Source organism: Podarcis liolepis, assembly GCF_965112155.1.
Source record: "Podarcis liolepis genome assembly, chromosome: 4".
In the NCBI taxonomy this organism is placed as follows: Eukaryota; Metazoa; Chordata; class Lepidosauria; order Squamata; family Lacertidae; genus Podarcis; species Podarcis liolepis.
In genome coordinates, this window is record NC_139558.1 from 82,024,058 (window position 1) to 82,046,341 (window position 22,284).

At 39.4% G+C, this 22,284-nt stretch overlaps 1 protein-coding gene across 2 annotated transcripts in view; it reads left to right on the top strand.

The window, feature by feature from the left end:
- The window catches only part of MIPEP (mitochondrial intermediate peptidase), a 65,534-nt gene extending 43,899 nt beyond the window's left edge, over positions 1 to 21,635 (top strand). The window contains exons 15-19 of one of the 2 annotated variants that reach the window (XR_014525073.1): positions 769 to 843; positions 5,288 to 5,407; positions 14,289 to 14,410; positions 16,742 to 18,031; positions 18,090 to 21,635. Coding sequence is in view for 1 of the 2 variants with exons in the window: in XM_083498898.1 (XP_083355024.1) it covers positions 769 to 843; positions 5,288 to 5,407; positions 14,289 to 14,410; positions 16,742 to 16,815; positions 20,268 to 20,365 (489 nt within the window). In the remaining variant the exon portion in view is untranslated. The remainder of the gene's footprint in view (positions 1 to 768; positions 844 to 5,287; positions 5,408 to 14,288; positions 14,411 to 16,741; positions 18,032 to 18,089) is intronic. The other variant, XM_083498898.1, reaches the window with a different exon arrangement.
- Positions 21,636 to 22,284: the final 649 nt, after the last annotated feature.

The window sequence follows — 22,284 nt, forward strand, 5'->3', positions numbered from 1 at the left end:
GTGTTTGTTTGCCTGGAATAGTTTACCTGTCTGTGTCTCTTGACGTGGTATGACTTTGAAACAAGAAGAGAGCTAGAGTTTCTCTGGCTGGCATGCGATACATCCACATGATGGGTTGTGTCTTATGGTTTGCCCAAGTAAGGAACATGTGATGTGATCGATTTCCTGTAGCTTCTCTTTCAGTTCTGCCCCTGTCTGCCTTTGCCCAAAGCAGACAGGGATCCTCTCTTTTCCCCCATCTGCCTTTGATTTCAAGTTTCCCCTTTGAATTTTTCCTTTCCTTTCTCCTTTGTGTTTTTCCTACCTCTTCACCACCACCACCCCAAAAATCTGGAGCAGAGTTTCCATTTCTTCTTACCTGCTTTTTCTGCTGGTTTTATTCTCTTCTGTGAGAAGAGGAAAACCTTAACTTTTCTTCTCCTCCGCTGGAAGAAGATATTTTGTGTGACATGCTGATCCAACTATTGCTACTTCTTCTCCATGTCCTAAGCAAGCACCTGGCTATGTTTTTACTTGCACAACCATTTACCTTCTCCAGACTACAAGGTAGCAAGGAAAGCCAAGCCAAGTGTCCTTTCATTAAACAATCAAGATGCGAAATAGGTGGTAGCAGCAACAGAGAGCCCCGAGCCATGTTCTTTTCCAGCATACAATTAAATACACATTTTACTTGCACGTGACTGTTACTTTGTCTGTTCATTGAGTCTATTTAAAAATTGTTTAAAAGATTTCCATCTCCCCATCTTTTTTTTATTACTATTTTTCAAGCCATTGCCCAAACATATGGTGTCAAGACTCTGCGAATCTAAGAAAGTTTGTGCTGCTGCCGACATGCAGCTTCAGGTATGTTGTTTGGTTCTATGTGATTTTAACCTTACTATGAAGTTGTGAAATATCTTAAGATTAGCACAGCATCATTTTAAAGTTATGACTCAGTGATGCAGATTCTTTGGCACATTTGTACAACTGTTGAATACTTAAAATGAATTACTTTAAAACTTTATGGGATTTTAATGTCACCGACTCTTAAGTGTAGAATGAGTTGCAGTTTGAAAGTAATACATATCCAAATAAACTTTTCTTAAAGCTAAAACTTGACAGTCAAAAGTCAATCTAAGCTTTTTAAAGTCTGCAATGCTGTTAGAAAAAGTTCAGGGAACTCTGTAGGGAAAGAGATTTCTACATTGTGCAGCAGCCAGTGAATGATGTGAATTTTAACTCTGGTTTCTTCTTGACTTCAATTTAAAAAGAGACAGCCAGCTTCAGAAGCACATCTTCCAAACACTAGCGTGAATTCCCCTCTGCCTTAACTTGCCTCTAGTGCTAGTGCTGAACTAGGTTTCCTTTTAATCAGGATCTGAAACTGCAGTTTAAACTGGAGTTCAGATCCTAGTTTAAGGGCAAACTTGGTTAGTGTGAACTGGTTGAAGGTCAGTGCCAATATTTATCTGAACTCTAGTTAAGGCAGAGTAGGAATGAAGAGAAGATGGGAGGATAGCTGCCTCCCACTTTTCTTGGTCATGGGTAACAAAGAGCCAGCATTACATCTGCACTAGCTCCATGATGTGCCTTTGATCTCTAAATTTGGTGCACAGATAGAATGATTGTTCCTGCTTCCTTATGATAGATTATAGTGGGTTCCTGAATCTAAATGTCTTGCTTGTGACCTCTAGATTGGAGGATAAGGCCAAATAATGTGGGGCCAAATCAAAGCCAAATTGTGTTTTACTTTGTTTTTTGTTTCTTCTTTTTTCTTGGTTAATTTTGTTATATATATATATTATAATAAAAGTCCCTCTAACTTCAGTGGGACGTCTGCAAATTAAGCGTGCATGGTGTTGCAGCTTTTTGTGTGTGGATCCATTAAATAAAAGGCACTGGAAACTGTCAGCCTAAAATATAAAAATGCAGAACAAGAGCATGCAAGCCAAGTTTTCATTCTGGCAATGGACTTGAATGGTTCATAAGTTGCCATGTGCTTTTCCAAAAACTAATCATTCTAACAGAAGCAACATAATCCGTTAGAAATGTTTACATGCTTATTTCTAAAGACTCTGATAAATGCATAAGCCAGAACAAATCTATAACAAATAAATGCATTTCGGGGGAAATCACGAGCTAATCTTGTATGTAAATGTATTTATTTATTTATGAACCCAAATCTAATTTATTCTAAAGAGGAGAGGAATTTGAACATTCTAAATGAGAACTGATTCTATTTTAGGTAATTTACGCACATAACATATTGGCTTAATCATAAAAAATCTTCCCCAAGGAAGTTCATCTCTAAGAAAATACTGAATAAAGCTTTCAGTTGTGTTTATTTTAATGAAAATGCATTTGGTTTGTTTATGGCTCTCAAATTATTAAAAGAGCTCTTTTTAGGGAGATTAATCAGTGAACGAAATAATTAGAACTTGTAACTTATTGGGTAAGAAAATCACCTGGTATCTCCCTTTTCATTTATTTCCCTTAACATGAGATAGAGTGCTTGAAGAATATGAATGAATGAAGGAATGAATGAAAGAATGAATGAAACAAGTGGAGGGCAAATACATAGAATGCTTTTCTTGAGCCCTTGCAGTATACTACCTGAACTGAGATCAGTAGGGGGATCTCTGAGTTGATCATGAGGTCCCAATGATGGAGAAAACTGTCCTGTCTTTTCTCAGGTTTGCCGCTTAAAAAATATACCATCCTGGAACATGCTGAGCCCTTCTGTCATGACATCAAGAGCTGTAATAGCAGTCACTTTTCTCTCCCTTGGCAGTCATAGCAATTTCTCCAACACCAAGCTTGCTTTGGAAATTACAGGGTGACTAAGAGTTATGCATAGGTCACCCACCTCATCCCACAAAGAACAAGGACAGTCTGAAACATAATTGTGGTTAAATGTCTGTCTCCTCCAAGCCTCTACAGGATATCAAGGCTTAGATAATTACAACTTTAAATTCTTAGCTCTTTCCCCTTCAGTTCTCTCCAAACCCACAGTTTGACTGGGAATATTTGGAATTCCAAGTGTAGGGTAGAGGCTTTTCGTTCTTCTTTCACATATCCCAAGAGTCTTTTCTGAACTGTACTGTTTCACATGGGTAGTTGCATTTAAACCCTCATTGCACACAGTCCAGCTCTCTCCCTCATGGGTTATATTTTTAGGTGCAAGGATCTTTAAAAAAACAAACAAACAGATGAGGTGGTCCAAAATAGAATACCCCTCCTGCAATCTGAAGTAATTTAATTTTTGCTCCACCAAAAAGCAGAATAAGGGAGCCTCCAGGCAGAAGTACTGACATATCTATAAAAGTTGTAGAGCCTCATAGTAATTGAGTTTTTACAGGCCTCTCACCAGATGAGAGATAAGTGGGTGGCAAGGTCATGTTATAATGTTCTGTGCCAAGTTCCACAGAGCACAGGACTGATAAATCGGAGGTTCTTTGTGCCAAGAAATATCTTGGTGCAATTCAATCAGTGTTAAGCATTTTTCAGCCATGTTGCCTTAATTGGGAAAGAGAAGCACATGAAACCTAAAAGTCGGTAACTCTGGTGAATCAATCCTCTCATTTCATTTTAGATATACTTTCTTACAAAATGTTACTTTCCATCCAAATTTCTAGTGGGAGCTCTTTTGTGGGATGAGAGATTGTGGCAGTACTAGGAGGACACCAGAACCCTGTCTTTATGTTCTAAGACTGGTTTGAAAAGGACCTGGAAAGGAATTCTCCCCACCACTATAGTTTTCCATGGGAGTTTATGTGGTACAATACTGGGGTTTGGTTTTTCTTGAAGATGTTCTTCTCATGGTTTGGAATCCACATCTTGCCACTCCCACAAAGACTGCAGTGGGGACAATGACTGCAACCCTGTTAAAAAAAAAAGACAGTATATTTTTAATGTACAGCAACCATTCATGACTCAAATTAATTATAATTTGATTCTTTATAACTTTGCTCTAGGCTTTGATTCATAAGACCAGTTATTAAGATGTCAAAAGCAAAAAATGGAGTTACACCCCCCCCCCCCGTTTCTGCAATGTTTCTTTATAAATAGCACATCAATGATGGCCTCAATCAAAATTTGGCTAGAAACCAGCCATATGTCCCAGCCTGCCTTCAATATATTAGCTGCTGTTCAAATACCACTGCAAAAATATGCTGGGGGATCCAACATAGGGCTTGATTTCTCCTCTGCTTTCCTGTCTCCCTGACTTGTTCCTATTAACCCCAGGTATTTAGCTAGAAATTAGTACTGACGCAAGAAGTGGAAGCCTTGGATTTGCTCAGGTGTCCTTTTATAACAGCTGTGCAGAAATAAAGATCCTGAGGGCTGTGTGGAGGACGCTTTTGTAATACAAGTGTCGCTAAGACACGTGCATACCTACCTGATGCGACAGTATGGTATCTTTTAAGGATCAGGCTGAAGTCCTATGGATGTATGGCGGCTTCCTTTTGAAAAAGCAGGATTTTTGTGCATACACAAGACTTGAGAATGGGAACATCATAGGAAGGTGTATTGGGCAGAATCAGATCACCATCTAGCTCAGTATTATCTATGCTGATTGGCAGTAGCTGTCCAAGTTTACAGACAGAGGTCTTTCGGAGATGCCAGGGACTGTAGCTAGAGTCTTCTCCATAAAAAACATATGCTCTTTTACTGAACTAAAACTCTTCCTCAGTATTGAACATGTGAACAGAATTATGTTTTTATTTTTGTGGGGGGGGGGCGGCGCTGTGGTCTAAACCACTGAGCCTCTTGGGCTTGCTGATCAGAAGGTCGGTGGTTCAAATCCCCGCAGTGGGGTGAGCTCCCATTGCTCTGTCCCAGCTCTTGCCAACCTAGCAGTTCAAAAGCACACCAGTGCAAGTAGATACATAGGTACCGCTGCAGCAGGAAGGTAAATGGCATTTCCGTGGGCTCTGGCACTCATCATGGTCCTCTGTGCGCCAGTAGCGGTTTAGCCATGCTGGTCACATGACCTGGAAAACTGTCTGTGGACAAACGCCAGCTCCCTCGGCCTGAAAGTGAGATGAGCACCGCAACCCCATAGTCGTCCTTGACTGGACTTAACCCTCCAGGGGTCCTTTACCTTTTACCTATATATTTAGAAGCCGCCCAGATGGCTGGGGCAACTCAGTCAGGTGGGCAAGGTACAAATAATAATAAAATTAGTATTATTCTGAACGTTATTCTATATTACTCTCATGAAGAAAAGCAAGGGAATGCATGTATTTTAGTCTCTTTTATTCTGCTGCATGTCTGAATTAGCTCAGTATATATATTATCTATCTAGATCTTTTATGCTGTCTTGGACCAAATATACCATGGGAAACATCCTCTAGAGAAGTCAACCACAGAGATTTTGAAGGAAACTCAAGAGAAATTCTATGGATTGCCATACGTTCCTAATACTGTGAGTACCATATTTCATGCAGATTGATATTTTAAAAGAAAACGAAGGTTAATGGACTTAGTCATGTTCATTAATTTCTGAGTAATAATTAGTTGACTACCACCCAAATGATTTTATGCTATAATTTTAAAAAGTTTTTATCTGTGGAACTGTTTTATATCTGTTATTATATTGTAAATTGCTTTGGGATGACTCATGGGAAGCAATTCACAAGTAAAATAAATGCTACTAGTAATAATATAGCTTGAGGTAAGCAGTCTAACATTCAAAATAGGAGGGGCAAGTAAAAACGTCCTTGAATAAGACCAGTGACTTGGATGCACCTAAAGTAGCTGTCCGGACCCCAGGCATAGTTTAGGCTTACTGCAAAGCATAGAAAAAATCTTGAGACTACTTCAAAATGTTTGGCTCTTACTTCTTTTTCAATTTCCTAAAGGGTATAATGTAATCATTAGCCTGCATGCATTTTATACAAGTGAGGCTACAAACAGTTTAAATATGCATTGAACTTCTGAGTGTTTTTATAATGTTGTACAGAAAGCAGAAGTGGGTCATTTTTAAGTGAAATATATGTTGTGGTCAGTGTGGCTCTTTCATTCAATTTGCAAACCCAGAAAATTCAAAAATTCAGATTTTAGAGACGCTTGTGAAAACATCCTTTAGTTTTGGAATGCTTGTAACTTGCTGCTTCAGCCAAAGTGGAAAACCCATTTGTTTATACAAATTGTATACCCTTGGATTAACTTTCAACTGGGTCATCTTAAAGTACACTGTAAAACCAGGTTTTACGAGACTGCGTGTAGGAAGAGGAAAATTAAATGAATGTGTAACAAACCCTTTGTGGATTTTTCTGTAAATAGTCTCTGGTTATTGTTTTATAAAGATGGTTTCATAAACTCAGCATTCATTTCAAAACCATAACAAAGTTAGTACTTTGAAAACCAGCTCATGAATCTTGGATTGCTTTTTTTTTTTTTTAAGAGAAGCCCTTTCATTTCTTCATTTGAACAGAAAAGCTACAGATAATGATCACAAGAAAACTGAATCCCACTTAGGTCCCATTGAAATCAATGGGGCAAGTTAGTTGTGACTAACTGGAGCTATTAATTTAGTAGAGCTTAAGCCAACGATCTTCCTTTGAAGTGAGGCCAACAGTTTTCAGGAAACATTTCCCCCCAGCTATTCACAGTTCTTGAAGCAGAATGTTTGGAAGTTGTCAAATTGTAAACCACTTGAAGCTTTTAAGGAAAAACTGACCTCATGAAATCCAGCCCTTTATGACTAGCATTAGTGCTTTTTTAGTAATAGGGTTGTGCCAGAAGTGGTTTAGTCATGCTGGCCACATGACCCTGAAGCTGGCTGTGGACAAACGCCGGCTCCCTTGGCCTGAAAAGCGAGATGAGCGCCACACCCCATAGTGTGACTGGACTTTGACTGGACTTAATCACCCAGGGGTCCTTTACCTTTACTTTACCTTTTGGTAATAACGTAGCATTTTGCTTACACATTGAGGGGTTGCTGCCTTCCCCCTTCAGATTGCATCCTCCTACCCTAAAGAGTTGCTCAGGGTGGCTGGAATTCCCTGGGATCCTGTAGTGTGGCACAAAGTCTGCAGCCTGTGGAAAAAATTGGGGTCCCCCTCCCCTACCTTCTGTGTGACTGAATGGCCTTCCCCCATAATGTATGGGGAGTTTGGACACAAGTCATATGCATTCTATACTATTTGGGCGCTTTCTTCTGAAGCCTGCAGACCTCATTGACCCGCATGTAGCAGTGAGCATATATAGGACCAGGGATGCAATTAGATTTTGCCAGAGCCTGGCTTGAAATTAATTTCTAGGATACTTAAAAGTGTGCCTTCATCATCAACAGATAGGAGACATTAACTTTTAGGAATCCCTGAACTACTCTCTGCAACACCCGTTGCTAATCTGGATCAATATCTGGGTCACAGAAGAGTTCCTAGTCTCTCCATGCTAGCTACCAAAGTGACCTCTCCTCTCCGTCCTTTACTTGTAGCCGCAGCAACTGCAAAAGGGCTTGCCAAGGAAGGCAGGACCCTTCGCATTGTCTCAATGTGCCACTCTTCCTGGGCACTATGGCCATGTGATATGCCTTGGGAAGACTCCAGTTCCCAAGAGCCACTGCTCTTTCAGCCCTGACATAGAATAATCCATTAAAAAGCTATAATTAATAATTCAAGGACCATATGGTATCTTTCCAGAAACACCTAAGTGGTTAATTGAATGTGAAATTCCTTTCCTCTTCTCCAATATAAACTACTACAAAAATATTTATATCCCTTGTCTTGCTGGGTTTATTTATGAGTTGGTAATAAAAACACAGAAGTGTTATAAATTGAAACTTTAATCTCTCATTTGACTCAAAATCTCAGGGTTCTTTTTTTTTGTTTGTTTTTTACTTTCCTATTCCTGACTTTAGAATACCCCCTTCCTGTATTATTTTAAGCTGCAACTGTACACACTTACCTGTGTGTGTGCGCACAGTTCACATATGTTCACATTAGAGTTGGACTTAAAACATTTATGTAATTATTCATTGCATTTATATCTCACCTTTTCTCTAAGGAGTTCAAGGTGGCATTCTTGGTCCACACGTCCCCATTTAATCCCCACATCAATCCTGTGGGGTAGGTTAGGCTGAGAAGCAGTGACTGGCCCAAGGTCACCCCATGAGCTTCATGGCTGAGGGGGGGATTTGAACCCTAGTCCCCCCAGGTCATAGTCCAGCACTCTATAACTGTTACTCTACACTGGCTATGCATAGGTTTGCACTGTTAAAAGGCAATTTTGCAAGTTAGCAGAAAATGGAAAATAATACTTGGGGCCATATGTATTTGAGTCGGTTGCTGATGACCCATTCTCCCAGAAGACTTAAATGGAGGCTTAAATCCACTGTCTATGACCAAGAGGACATAAAAATGTTAGGAGGGTCTTGCTGGAACAGAACAAAGGCCCGTCTAGTCTAGCATCCTCTCTCCTGCAATGGCCAACCCCATGCTTTTGTGAACCAGGGCATGAAGGCAGCAGCCCTCCCTTACTCTTGTTCCATATGGCCACCATGGCTAGAAACAATCCCAGTGAGTCGATTGCTTTCCCTTCAGGAAAACAAGGCATTTACTGAAGAAGCAGAATTCCCATATTTAAGATATTCTGCACTTATTGCCATCTTTGGGTTATAAAATAGCTAAGAGAAGGTACCTCATTAAACATGTAAGCTTCTTTGAGTTACCAAGAAGACTCTCAGGGAGAATGAGCAACCTAATCACAAAATCTTTACCACTTCATAAACATACAGAACAGGATGACCCACAGGGGATTATAAAATGTTGCAATAACTTAATAATGCTGTTTGCCCATACATTCACACAAAGAGAGCGATAGCATCAGAGGCAACCTTAAGTCGTCTCTCTCTCCCCCCCCCCCCCCGATCAGAGACCAGGAAGCAGTTTGGTTGTTGTCTAGTCTAATGGAATGTTGTACAGGGTGGGATTCTAGGAGACTCAAGGACATTTTCACTCTGGGTGGGTAGGTAGCTCAGTGGATAGGTTTTGCTTCACTTTCTACCAGATTGCCATCTTTTGGCTTGGGAAAGCGGTCCTTGCCAGCAACCGTGGCTTTTATCATTTATTTACTTGTAACTTAACTTGCTTTTACAGCATTTGCCTTATTAGTTCACTTGCCTAAGGCATGTATCTCTGGTCTGATTCATCTTGTTCATTCCTGCTTTCTGAAGCATAGCATTCATGAATTTCATTGAGTTTGAAGCATTCATCTCAAGTTGTTATGCTAGAATGCCTTTTCCGTACATCACATACAGGGCCAGGTTACCTTTAATGAAATGCAATTCTCTTTACAGCCCAAGACGTAGTGAAACAGACCATCCCTTTGCAGGCGCTGCATTGCAAAACACAGGGAGGTATTGAACTATGTTTTATTCAGAAGAGACCCATGGAAATTAATGAATGTGGCTAATGTCCGTTAACTTCAAAAGGTCTACTCTGAGTAAAACTTGATTGAACATCACCCACAGTATTCTACAAGCTTCACAGTAGTATTATGTTGCTTTCACATGCTGGTATGCTTGTCCTTACATTTGCTGTCATGTTACCTGTTCCTTAATGAAAACAGTAAACTGGCCCCAAAACATTTTCATGCATCAAAACATTTTGACATACAATTAATTATCCTGAAGGAGGCTATACACCCGATTGCAAAGCCTTTCTCTTTAAACCATACTTTATGTGGTACAGTACTCTTTTCTAATTACCCAGGACACCCTTTAAGGATATTGTCGAAGTTTTCATTATGAATGAAGATCAATAGGGAAATGTCATGTTAGGAGAAATTATAGCTTCTGATTTACAGTCTTGTTACTTCTGATTTGCCTGCCAGATTAAATAGTTAAACCCCATTCCGTCCATATTAATAATCATTCTACTGATGTGAATAAAGATTTGCTTCCATATAAAAGCATTCTGGATCACCTGAAATTAACAGATTTTTTTTCATTCTAGACTAATTCTCTATAACTTGAAGGGTAGCAAACTCTTTCACAAACATGTTTCGCTAAGAAAAGTTTATTTTTAAATAATTCGCTTTGGAGTTCTAAAATCACAGCAGGCAACTCTCTCCTCCCCTAAATTCTCAAGCCAATTGAGTGAGAGCAGTGCTTCCTGAAGAGGCATACACTTGAAGCAATCAGAAAATTACCAAACATCATTTTCTGACAGTTGAAAAGATTCATGCAAAGCAATTAGTACTTTCAGCACAGCCCTAAGTAGGTCTGTATTAAGTTCTACCATGTTATCTTCAGCTTTAAAATCTCTCCGCTTTTGCAAATGTTAGGTCATAATTTGATGTGGTGATCTCCAACATTTTGCTCCATAATTCCATCAAGATTTGACTAACTCAGACTGCTTACAGCTTTAAAGTTTAACTGACCCCTTTAAGATAGCATATGGCTGCAGTTTGCCTCAAAGCTTTTTTGTGTGCTAAATTGAATGTAGGGTATTGTATTAATGCACTTATAATTATGTTTTATAGTCCTAGAATATAACAAATGTGTGTTTTATTTAAGACTCTTGGCCACAAGAGAGCAGTTAGCTTTTCATCCTTTCTAATAAAAATCATGTATGGGGTTTTTGGAAAACGTTCAGACAAGATAATCATTGGTGGATTGATGGTATGTTGATGGGAAGCAGGCATCTTTAAGTATTAATTTTTGTAGCTCAGTCATGCACCTTTATTTCTGTCTCTTATACTATATGAAAAAAACAGGAAGGAACATGACCTGCAAATGGCATGTTATCACAACCTCTGGGCTATGCTATAGAGCACATCACGATTTAATAAACTCTTGGAATGTTTTCCTGCAGCTTTTTCAAGACTTATTACATATTTAACTGGAGCAGTTGATGTAGTTGAAGACTTCATCAACTTGCTTGCAAGTTAGAAACATGACCTTCAGTAAGGTGTAGGTTTTACTTATTTGTGCATGTAGCTGCAGGCTGGGTGAGTTCCCAAATGGAATTTGAAACATGAGGGTTATTTTTATAGTTGGAAAGATCATATTGTGCAGTGACAGACATGTGGATTATAAGCCGCAATTGAAATGAGAGTTAAAGTGTGAAATGGGAAGAACACCACTCTTTCGCACTTCCTCCTTCAGCTCTATAGACTTTTCAGTGCTAAGCTAGGTGGGAGCAAGTATGTGATTCAACAGCTTGCTCTTGACTGCCTAATCATGGTGACATTAGCATCATATCCTGCAGCTGTGTAGTGAGGGAAGTAAATCCTGCAGCACAACCCATTAATCTGCCATACTCTAAATGAATGGTTATAATAGAAAAGTACATGCATGAAAAAGTTCTGTGATGGTAAAAAATGCCTTTAGGATGTTGTGACATGCAAGATCCCCATCCTGTCCATTTCCATGTCTACACCTAGTTTCATGCAATACAACACTTTTGTGCGATATCACTGGTGCATCTGGAGACTCTGGCTGTTGACGGTGCACCAAACTGATTCAGCTTGCAACACATTCATATTTCACACTAGTGAAGCAGGTGTTGTCTCACATTAATCAAAGGATCAAGCCAAAAGCTCTTCCCTTTAAATCATTCTGAGGGCTTGGTTGCAATCAAGATCCCTCATGGGAATGTGTTTGTCTGGAATCAGTTGGATGAAGTCACAAATGCCAGGACTTCAGAAGTGATCCACTGCTAATGGAATGCAATAGAAAGGTACTCCCTTCTTCTTCTTCTTCTTCTTCTTCTTCTTCCTCCTCCTCCTCATCCTCCTCCTCTTCTTCTTCTTCTTCTTCTTCTTCTTCTTCTTCTTCTTCGCAACTGGAGTATGGAGCTGATCAGTTCCTTTCTTTCCAGTCAGTGCCCATAGAAGCAAACCTGTGGTCCTATTGTTAGTCAAGAAAAAGGAGACTAACACAGAAGAGAAGGAGGTGGCACTCCTACTCCCTTTCAATGCCTTTTAATAACAATCTACAGTCTCTCACATTAAGTGAGAAGCACCACATTAGGGATGGGAGAGTGTTTCCCCATAAATCAATGTCAATTTATAAGAAGGGCCCAGCTTCAAAAAATGTGTATCCAGAGTGATAACACGACTCAACCAATGTCCTCTGTTAACTGTGAGCATGCATACACCTCCCCAAGAATCTTCTGCAATGCTTGTTTGAGTGTAGATATGCTGAGGCTCCTCATAGGCAAGTCAGTATTGAAAGGGGTTCCTGCAAAGTAGGTAGCTGAAAACCACTGCCCCAGAAGATCAGAAAAATCCTCTTTTAGAGGCTCAGAGAGGGAGAGAGAAATCTGAAATAGTAGGGAAAACATCTACAGTGGTGCCCCGCAAGACGAATGCCTCGCAAGACAAAAAACTCGCTAGACGAAAGGTTTTTTCATTCGCGATTTGCCTCGCAAGACGAATTCCCCTATGGGCTTGCTTCGCAAGACGAAAACGTCTTGCGACTTTGTTAAACCGTTTAAACCGTGCTTCGCAAAAAGAAAAATTCGCTAGACGGCAAAAATTGCGGAACGAATTAATTTCGTCTTGCGGGGCACCACTGTATATTCTTTCACACTTTGGTAAGAAGGTCTGTTTGGAAATAATTCAGATCCTGGGCATGTAAAGAATGGTTCCATTGAAACCTTTCAAGCTGAAACTTCAAATCCTCAGATGAAAGACTTATAATAGACTATAATAAAAACCAACATGTTTTATTAATTCAGCCTATATTCCCAATATGTTTTAAATGTGTTTTGTGTGGTGGATTATAGCTAAGGGAGTGGTTTCTTTTGAGGGGGGGGATGTTAAGTTCAAATGTTGTTGCCAAAATACTTCTTCACTGTATGTAGAATAATCGGACTTGAAGGTTAACTCCTTTTCAGATCTAGTTTAGAGGGAATTAGGGTACAGCTTGAAGTTTGGTAACTTAATTTAAAAGCTACACGACCATTTTCATTACATGTTTTTCTTCTAGTGTAGCATATAACCTGCAAACAATTATAGGAATAATCTAGTCCCTTTGTGGTAGAGCATGAATTTTGCTTGGTAGGAAGAGATGCATTTTCCCATTAATTATTTGAGAGACACTGTTTGAGTTCTAGCTTGTTAGCATGTACAATCCTGTGCATACTTACCTAGGAGTAAGCTTCACTGCATAGAATCAGACTTGCTTCCAGTTAAATCTACATAGGATTGTGCTTCACATCACCTAAAGAATAATGTATTAAATATCTATTCTGTTTTAGAAAAATAAATTCTGAATGAATTGACTAGTATACTAACCCAGCTAGCTTCAAACAGGATTTAAAATAAAACCAAATAAGTGCATTAAAATGTATATATGAATTTGTTCTTTATAAATGCCAAGTAAGGTTTATTATAAATCATTACTAAATGTGCTGAAAACAGGCTCCTTAAAATTCTGTCAATACCCAACATGCTTTGAGAGACAATCTGGTTTTTGTTTTGTTTTGTTTCTGGTGGTCTGCTGCAGGCTTACCTTTCTGGCTTTTATGAAAAGAAAACGCCAACAGTAATTCTAACCAGTCATCTCTGTAAATCGACTCCAGTCTCTGTTCCTCATTAAGTGATTCAAAGAGCTCCGGAGCCTGTGTGCAATTTTTGGGGTGCCAGTTTCCTTGTTTCCGCTTGGATTCTGTGGAAACTTGGGCAAGCCAATGAACCTTTTTGCTGGACTCTGCGAAGTCACAATCCAGGAGAGATATTACTCATTTTAATAGCATAGCACTCAGTGCTATTTAACAACAGTACTTAGAGGAAAAATCAAAGCATGAATCATAAATCCCTGACAGTTTATGGACAAATAGCAGCAGAATTACAGATGATGGTAATCTGTTTTAAATATACAAACAAAGCAATGAAAAATGGCATGTTGTGTGTGCATCTCACCTACCTCTGAGCCTGTATTTTGACATGTGGGAAGATGTTCTGGAAAATAGGACATGTCTCTGCTGTGATTTTGTTTTTGGCAGACTGTTGCAGGCTTACCTTTTCCAGGTGCAACCTTATATGTACCTAGATGGAAACTAAAACAGAGTGACACTTATAACATGTAAACTGTGGTTTTTCTTTAATCCCCCAAAAGAAACAATGATGGATATAATGAAATGCACCTGCAGTTCTCAAGCCAATTGATCTTCAGTACCTTTTGCACTGTTTATAATAGTTTCTTAAGATTAGAAAAGCTGAGATGTTGCCATTTTGTTTAAAAAAAAAGACTTAAGGGTAATATAACATTTTTTAAACTGATGCTTTAGTTTCATAACAAACTTTCTGAAGAATGACAGGGTTTATTCTTTTCCTCCCCTCGCATACAGGCTTGGCAACTCAGATTCAACCATCTTGTGGGCTATGGGGCCAAGTATTATTCCTACCTCATGTCCAGGGCTGTCGCATCCATGGTTTGGAAACAATGTTTCGTACAGGATCCCTTCGACAGGTACAAAAAAAAAAGGCGTGTTGCTGTGCAGTTTCCATCTTTAACATGGTTCTTTTACTTACGATAGCATTTTTTGAAATTCAGGGGCAAAACACAGCAAAGCAAAGATAATTTATTCTCAGTAGAAGTCAGATGTGGAGAGATGAGAGGAGTGGTTTGTTTTAAAGAATTGCAAATGCATTGGGTTCTCCAGCTTCCTGTCTGTGTTTATGAGTAGGTAAGGACTGCAGGAAAAGCAGGCTGGAACCTCAGCCAGTGTCTGCACACATTCAGGGCACAGCAGAGCAGGAGCATTTTCTGGATGACCAGGGAACCATACTTGCACTCTTGGTAGATGTCAGCTTAGACCTCTGCCACCAGGTTTGCTTCCCCATCAGAACCCTTTTGTACCTCTTGTTCTGACGTTTGCGGAGTATGATGGAATGGGGGAGCACCAGAGAATAAACCTCCCTCCAATGTCCATGATTCAGAACAGCTAATGACAATAGAGTGCTACAGATTGCCTTCCGCTAGAAGGTTGGGTAGTCGCCATTGTGAAATAAAACCATTTTCAATACGCTTGATTGATTGGTTTCTGAACAGGCCTCCTGTGCTTTTCTTTTTTTAACATTTTTTTTACATTGTTTCATTCATTTACACAGTTTATCATTCTTTACAAGACATTCCACATTATACTACCTATCTGTATCTGTGTGTATTTATATATTTTCCTTATTCCTATCCTTGTGACTTCCCTCCACCCAAGCTTGGCTTCTTTTGTTTTTCATTACTTTTATATTATGTTATACATATTGTTTACATATTCCCCAATAACCATCTTTCCATATTTTAACCTTAACTTTACGAACTTCCATCAGTGCATATCAATATCTTTTGCCATAAATTCTTCTACACATTCCCATTCTTTCCTCAGTTTCTGATTGGATTGAAATCTAATAGCTGCTGACATTTTGGCCAATTCTGTATACTCACAGAGTTTGTTTTGCCACTCCCTTATTGAGGGGACCATGTCCCCTTTCCAATTTTTAGCAAGCAATATTCTGGCGGCAGCTGTAGCACATAAAAACACTTTTTTCTTGTCATTAGGGATGTCCATTGAGACTATACCTAACAGGAACGCTTCTGGCTTTTTCTCGAATGATGTTTTAAACATCTTTTTTAATTCTTCGTGAATACTACTCCAGAATTTTTTCATTTCCCTGCATCCCTGCCATACATGATACATCGTTCCTTCTCAGGCCTGGCTTTTCATAGGTGGCTGCCATTGCAGCACTACAGCCGCAAAAGCAGCACCTACTGAAAGGCTGCATGCCTCCATTACAGTCAGTTGTGAATATTGTAGGAAGTTTGTCCCGTGTGGAGATTGCCATTCTAACCCGTGGAACTTTAGGACTCCTAAGAAACAGGCTTGTTCCACTTCATTTAACAAAGACACATATTTTGCACAGCTAAACTTGCCACATCAGAACTCATCAGTGCACACTTGTTGAAGAACTATCCCCAAATGGATGGGAAATGCCTCAAATCAATGATGGTTTGAGGCAGGTAGAGAATTCTGTAGGGAGTTGAGAAACTTGGAGGAAGTCTGAAGAGCATGTTCGAGGGGCCTCTCTTCCTGCTAGGAGCAGCATGTTTTCCAAGCTCTGGAGGCAGAGTGGGATTCTCTGCCTTTACCCTTGACATAGCATGGAAACCTGCACCTGCTTGGATGCCTATCTGCTTACAGAAATGCAGTTCCCATGTGGTGATGCACATGCCAATCATCCATTCCTTCTTAATCCCATTAACTCAACCTGGATTTTTCTAGGGGATAAGTTGCTGTCATTTAAAGAACTTCCTGTCAGTGAGTAACATCACAGTGTTTAAAATTAAAACCACATGACTATTAATGTTGGAACTGGTCCAGGTCCTTTCTCCGCTGCCTATTTTAGTGTGAATGATATGATTGTGTACTGAAACGTGACATTTCAGCCTCTGAATTTCTTACAATTCTGTAAAGCAAAGATAACACAGACGTGTCACACTTTTCCAATTCAACAATGAAAGCTTACTGTTTGGTGTATGTGTTGCGAGTGGCAACACCAACAAAATGATATGAGATACAGATTTATAGATATATACATTGCTTTGGTTACAGCTCCAATCTTTCAAGCTTAGCTTGCTCCAGTGTAACTTTATTTATAGTGTGCGTTTCTGAAATGGACATGTGAGTTTGAAGCGACAGGCTTCATTAGATCTTTATCTGCAAGGAATCCGGAGACAGGTGTGACAGGAATCTGAGCTGGTTGTGATTGCAGGTGGCTGTAATAACAATACCATCTTTTCCTTCAGGGCAATGGGTGAACGTTACCGTAGAGAAATGCTAGCACATGGTGGAGGAAAAGAACCCATGCTCATGGTTCAAGGTAATATAAAATATTGTCACAGACTGGTTTCCCCCCCAGTACACTTATTTAGACAAAGACTACTGCTTGTACTTAATAAACAAACAAACAAAACCCTGCAAAGTAAACTTCTTTACCACTGTTCCCTTTTCACTGCTCTTTTAGATAGCATTTGCTAAAGGGCACACACGATACAGCCATCCAGTTCTCAAAACTCTTCTTTGCTGAGGAATGAATGGAGCTATCTGCTTTTAGAGGAAGCTGAATATGGGGGCTGGCCCCTAACTGGCCCTCGATATTTTGATAAAGCTAATTAATGCAATTTTGAGTAACATCATGTTAAGATGTTAAGTGAATAGTCACTTCAATGTGATATATTATTTGCAGGTGTAATGGGTAATTGCAGCCTTAGCTGTGAGTTGCTATAACACCAACTTAACGAAACAAGCTAACAGAACCAAAATCATTGTGAAGTAATGAAAGGAACAGGACAGCAACATTTTGCCATGGTTTTTACAGTATACCAATTGCTGGTGTTTGAAGGCTAGGAAAGGTGTGGCTAACCCATGTACTGTAATATGGAAGGTGCAGTACTTCAAAGGAGGCAACTTCCATAGTTGCCCCAGGCTTGGGAGGGACTGAGTCAAAATTACAGTCAGACCTATGCCTAAAATAAATTCACAGGTTTAAAAACAGCAGCTGCCTTTGTTAGATCTCAAGAGCTATGTATTCTGTATATATCACATACATTATAGTCCCTAAGGAACTATTGTCGTTGCTGTAGTCATTTGATCCTTGTGTTTTCAAACAGTGGGAATGTTGGCTTGGAGGGTGTGGATTTTTTTATGTGTCTGGTAAATCGTGAATTTGTAACATTAGCCTAAGTTTGCGAGACTGAAGAGAGTGTTTCGTAAATATGACTATAGTGCAGGCTGTTCATTGCTCTCAGTGTTTCTCTGTTGAGACAATGGAAGTGTTTGCCTTGGGCCATTTCATGTTTTGGAAAGGGTGGTAGGAAATAGACCTCTTAGTGTAGAAAACAGCTATAGCTGGCCAGAAGCTTAACTGGGATTGAGATAGAAGAAACAGGGTTTTGGTTTTGATACATTACTAGAACTAGCAATACAGTCATACCTTGGAAATTGATTGGAATCCGTTCCGGAAGTCCGTTCGACTTCCAAAATGTTGAAAACCAAATCGCAGCTTCTGATTGGCTGCAGGAAGTTTGACAACCAAGGTACAACTGTATATACAAGCCCTTAAATAAATGTGAAAAATATTAACTAACTGTACAGGAAACTCCTGGTTTAGGCATATCTGAATGACACTTGATTGCGCACATGTACACAGTGCCGAACCCAGAGGTTGCCCCCAAATGTCATAAGACGCCATGAAAAGGGGCAAGTGGTGCAGCCTTAAGTGCTCCACAGAAGTGACGGTCCAGAACGTAACCCCTGTGCAAAATGAGGATTGCCTGTAATTCCCCGAAGGGACTGTTGTTAAAACTATGTTATGCTATCAGCAGTTCAATAACTGGAGGCTGCAATTAAGATAAGATGGAGAAAATGTTTGATTTAAGTATATCTGACAAGAGACTAATTCAGTTCAGTTATAGGATTGTAAAATGATTATGTTGATAAATTTATCACTGATATGAATAATATGACATGGTACAGTATATACTTGCAATTATTAGCTGTTTAACCTGGAACTCAGTATGATTTTTAAATTTTTAAAAATTTCATTTTTTTTTAAAAAAAACAACTTCCCTCTCATTCATCCCACTACAGGGCTCAAGACGTCCTCATTTTGGCTGTGCTTGTAAACTCTGTTACCGATTTTTACTTCTAGAGAGAAACAAAGAGCGATGAGCAGTGGTTTCAGGCGCAGGAGAGAAGTGGCTTATTGTGAGAAAGCGGGAGAATGGCTGTGGGCAGAACTAGTATTTGGAAACCTTACAAAACTGTTTTATCAGTGTCAAATGGAAATTTATTGTCCAGACCGCAAAAGTGTTACCATCATCACTGCCATATAGCTGATGCAGGCAGCCGGCTTCTGTAAAAATCTCAAGAGACCATTCCCCTCCCCAGCTTTTTTATTGCAGTTCATTTGTGTTTCAGAAATACGGGCTCCCTTAATATTCTTCCTCAGATAACTAAATGCCTGTATTAAAGCATGCCATATTTTTAATCATCTAGATATTAACTTTTTTTATTCTACCAAAAGGCAAGGTAGCAAGCATGGCCCATGTTCAGGGTTCTTCTTATACTGCCTTTGATGATGAAATATGATCTGACTAAATTTTAATTCTCCGTTTTCTTTTTCTGCACTATTCATCAACTTTCTTTAAGGGCATTCTTGTTCTTACTTGCAGTGTACATATTTTAGGCTTAATTAAAATCACGATGCGCTGAGATCCTAGCAAGGAACTCTTATAGTAACCACTTCAAATTGCCTCAAGATCTGGACTCTTTCTTTCCCTGATTGGGTGTTTCTTTTTTGGGAACTGTAACTGTACATCAAAAAATACCTAATCAAACCAGTTGGCTCTTGTAGAAACTTATTAAAAGGCTCATGTGAAAGATTTCAGTTTTCCTAAATGCAGCAAGGATTGTTATTATTATTCCAATGGAAACCAAATAGACAGAGGCATGTTAGGAGTATAAAGTAATTGTACTAGGTACTCCTACAGTAAAAGGGTATTGCAAGGTTATATTTACATTGGCACTTCTGAGAGTGATTTACCTAGAAGAAGAGCCAAGTTTACACGGAGTGTTTTCTTTGTCCAGTGCAAAACAATACTGGAAATTTCCTAATTTGACACTTAAAATGACATGAAAAACACACATCCATATGTTAAACTGCATATATTCAATTGTATATTTTTTCCCTATGGGAAAGAAAACACACACACACAAATTCATCAATGGCTGTTTAAAACCACAGAGGTAAGTACACACATAGGTTATGCTTTCTGACATACAGTGGTACCTGAAGCGCCGTATCTGCGCAGGTGCACAGCGCAATTTGGCACTTGTGCGCATGCCCGAAGCACAATTTAGTGCTACTGCGCATGCGCGAGCGGCAAAACCCAGAAGTAACTCTTTCCGGTACTTCCGGGTCGCTGTGGGACGCAACCTGAAAAAACGTAACATGAAGCAAATGCAACATGAGGTATGACTGTATGTATGTGTATTGTTTAGATATCCAGTAAATGTCCAGCAGATATGTATAAGTAGACATTTCCAAATAGAAACATTGTTCCTTTCATACTTAGGGGAGTGGTGAAGTGCTGATTGATCATGTGGTGCTTCTAAATCAATTCCCATATAATCTGATTCCATGTTTTTTGGCAGATGCTCTTGACAGCTATATCGGAGTGGTTCGACGGGTCACAATTTCCTTCCACTTCAGGGCTGCCTTGCTTGTGAAATCCATTTTTCCCTGACCTGTGTTTCCACTCTCCCCCTTAGGTATGCTTCAGAAACGTCCATCAGTGGAAGACTTTGTGGATGCCCTTGTTTCAGACTTGGATCAGGATTTTGAAACGTTCTTCATGGATTCTGAATAGCAAGAGAAGAAAATTAAGCATTCCGGTGAATAATTTTGAAAAAGGCGTGTACCATCAACAGTGTACACAGAACACTTGTGGGTTGCATTGCTGCACCCTCACAAGTGCTTGGGTAAAATAAATGGTTTACCTGAAGAGCAGGATGTTTTTTCATTATGGAAAGATCATCATAGTCAAGGCTTTCAAACAGGTATGCTTTGCATTCCTGTTAACCTATTTGAAAACGTATTCTTATATGAACACGTGACAGATGATAGGCCAGGGTTACCAATAGCATGGGACAGCCTTATGTAGGTACTAACGGCATGTACTGTAATGGGCATGGCCAGTGGGGTGCCCATGGAGAAGTGCCCAATGGGTACTATCCCACACCCTTCTGTGAGTTCACTGAATGCATTGGGAAGGGTACAAACCTCTTATGTGATTACACTGAAAGCCTCTTTTGTCTGTTTACCCATGACTTTAAACTAACAGAAAGCAAGTAACATTTGCAAATGGGAGTGAAGAATTGCCAGCCAGTCAGAAGAACAAAAATGGCCTGACCTTTAAGGAGAGGTTATGACAAAAATCAGGAAGTGAATGTTTTCATAGCATAAGATAAGCATTATTTATTGCTGATGTCTGTGTATCAAACTGCTGTTTAAACCTTGGAAGCAGGAGCCAGTAGGCAAAACTACAATAGACTCAGGATACCTCAGTCTTTGTTCCCAAAGAACTTGGGATTTTAAAATGCATAATAAATAAATAAAATTCACAATAATTTAGGATACACTTTTCAGTTGTTACAGTGCTATCCTTAAACCATCTTTGCTTTGTGTTTTTAATTTAAAAGTCAGACATTTATCAGACCTTTAAGGAGTGTGCTTCGACCATTATGCCAGTACTAACTCCTGCAACTAAGATGTAATTTGACACATTAATGTTTTGCATTTTGTTTGGCTCTAACCACACGAGTGTGGAAAAGTCATCAGATTGCATCATCCAGTAGGCATTACATTTCTTTGAACAGTAAAATTCACTCTAAACTAATTGCTCTGGATTAAGATGCCAATAAAGAATTGTTACAATAAAGATAAAGAAAAGGAATTATCCCACTTACTGGAATATTAACCCAGGGCTTTTCCTTGCTCTTGGAGAAGTTACTTTCTGTAATTCTCTGTTGGAAGAAGGAAAGTTTATCGAGGCTAACCGTTTTTAAAAGAGCCCCTATACTAGGGCCTGGTTTGCACATCATAATAAACCATGGTTTTCTAAATGCCAATTGATCCAACCATTGCGTAGTGTTTTGTGTGAACCTTTACAAGTAGCTTGATTATGGTTTGTTTACTTCCAACAAATCACAGCCTGAAGCTGTGGTTTGCTGCTGACGTACGGTTTGTGGTTTCAGTTGCCTTGGCATCACGTGTTTGCTTGACCACCTCACCCCAGATGCTCTCTTAACTACAAAGGCAAGTACAGCTGGAAAAGAAACCAAACTTTGGAGAAGCAAACCATGGTTTCTTTGATCATATGTGAGACTACTTGTGATTAAGTCATGGCTTATTAAAGAAGCCAAGGCTTAGAAAAAAGTAGCATCAGTTTACTGAGATTCCTACATCTATATTTTTCAATTTATGAGATGTTCCTCCACATGAATGTATGGCACCTGTTAGAAAAAAATTTGGTAGAGGTGGGGCTCTGTTTTACTTCCTACTATAGTCTGAAGTACAAACTCTACACCCTCATGTATGGAAGGTTAGGCTAGTCCCTTTCCAGTTGGTGGAAGATGGTGTAGACCATGTGGCAAAAGGCCTTCAATATTAGACCATTTGTGCCATCCAACTGGTTTGCTGTTTAGCTCTGCAGCTGGTTGTGCTTTGTGTATATGTGTTGCTTATTTATTATTATTATTATTGTTTCTTTTAAAATCTACGTTTATC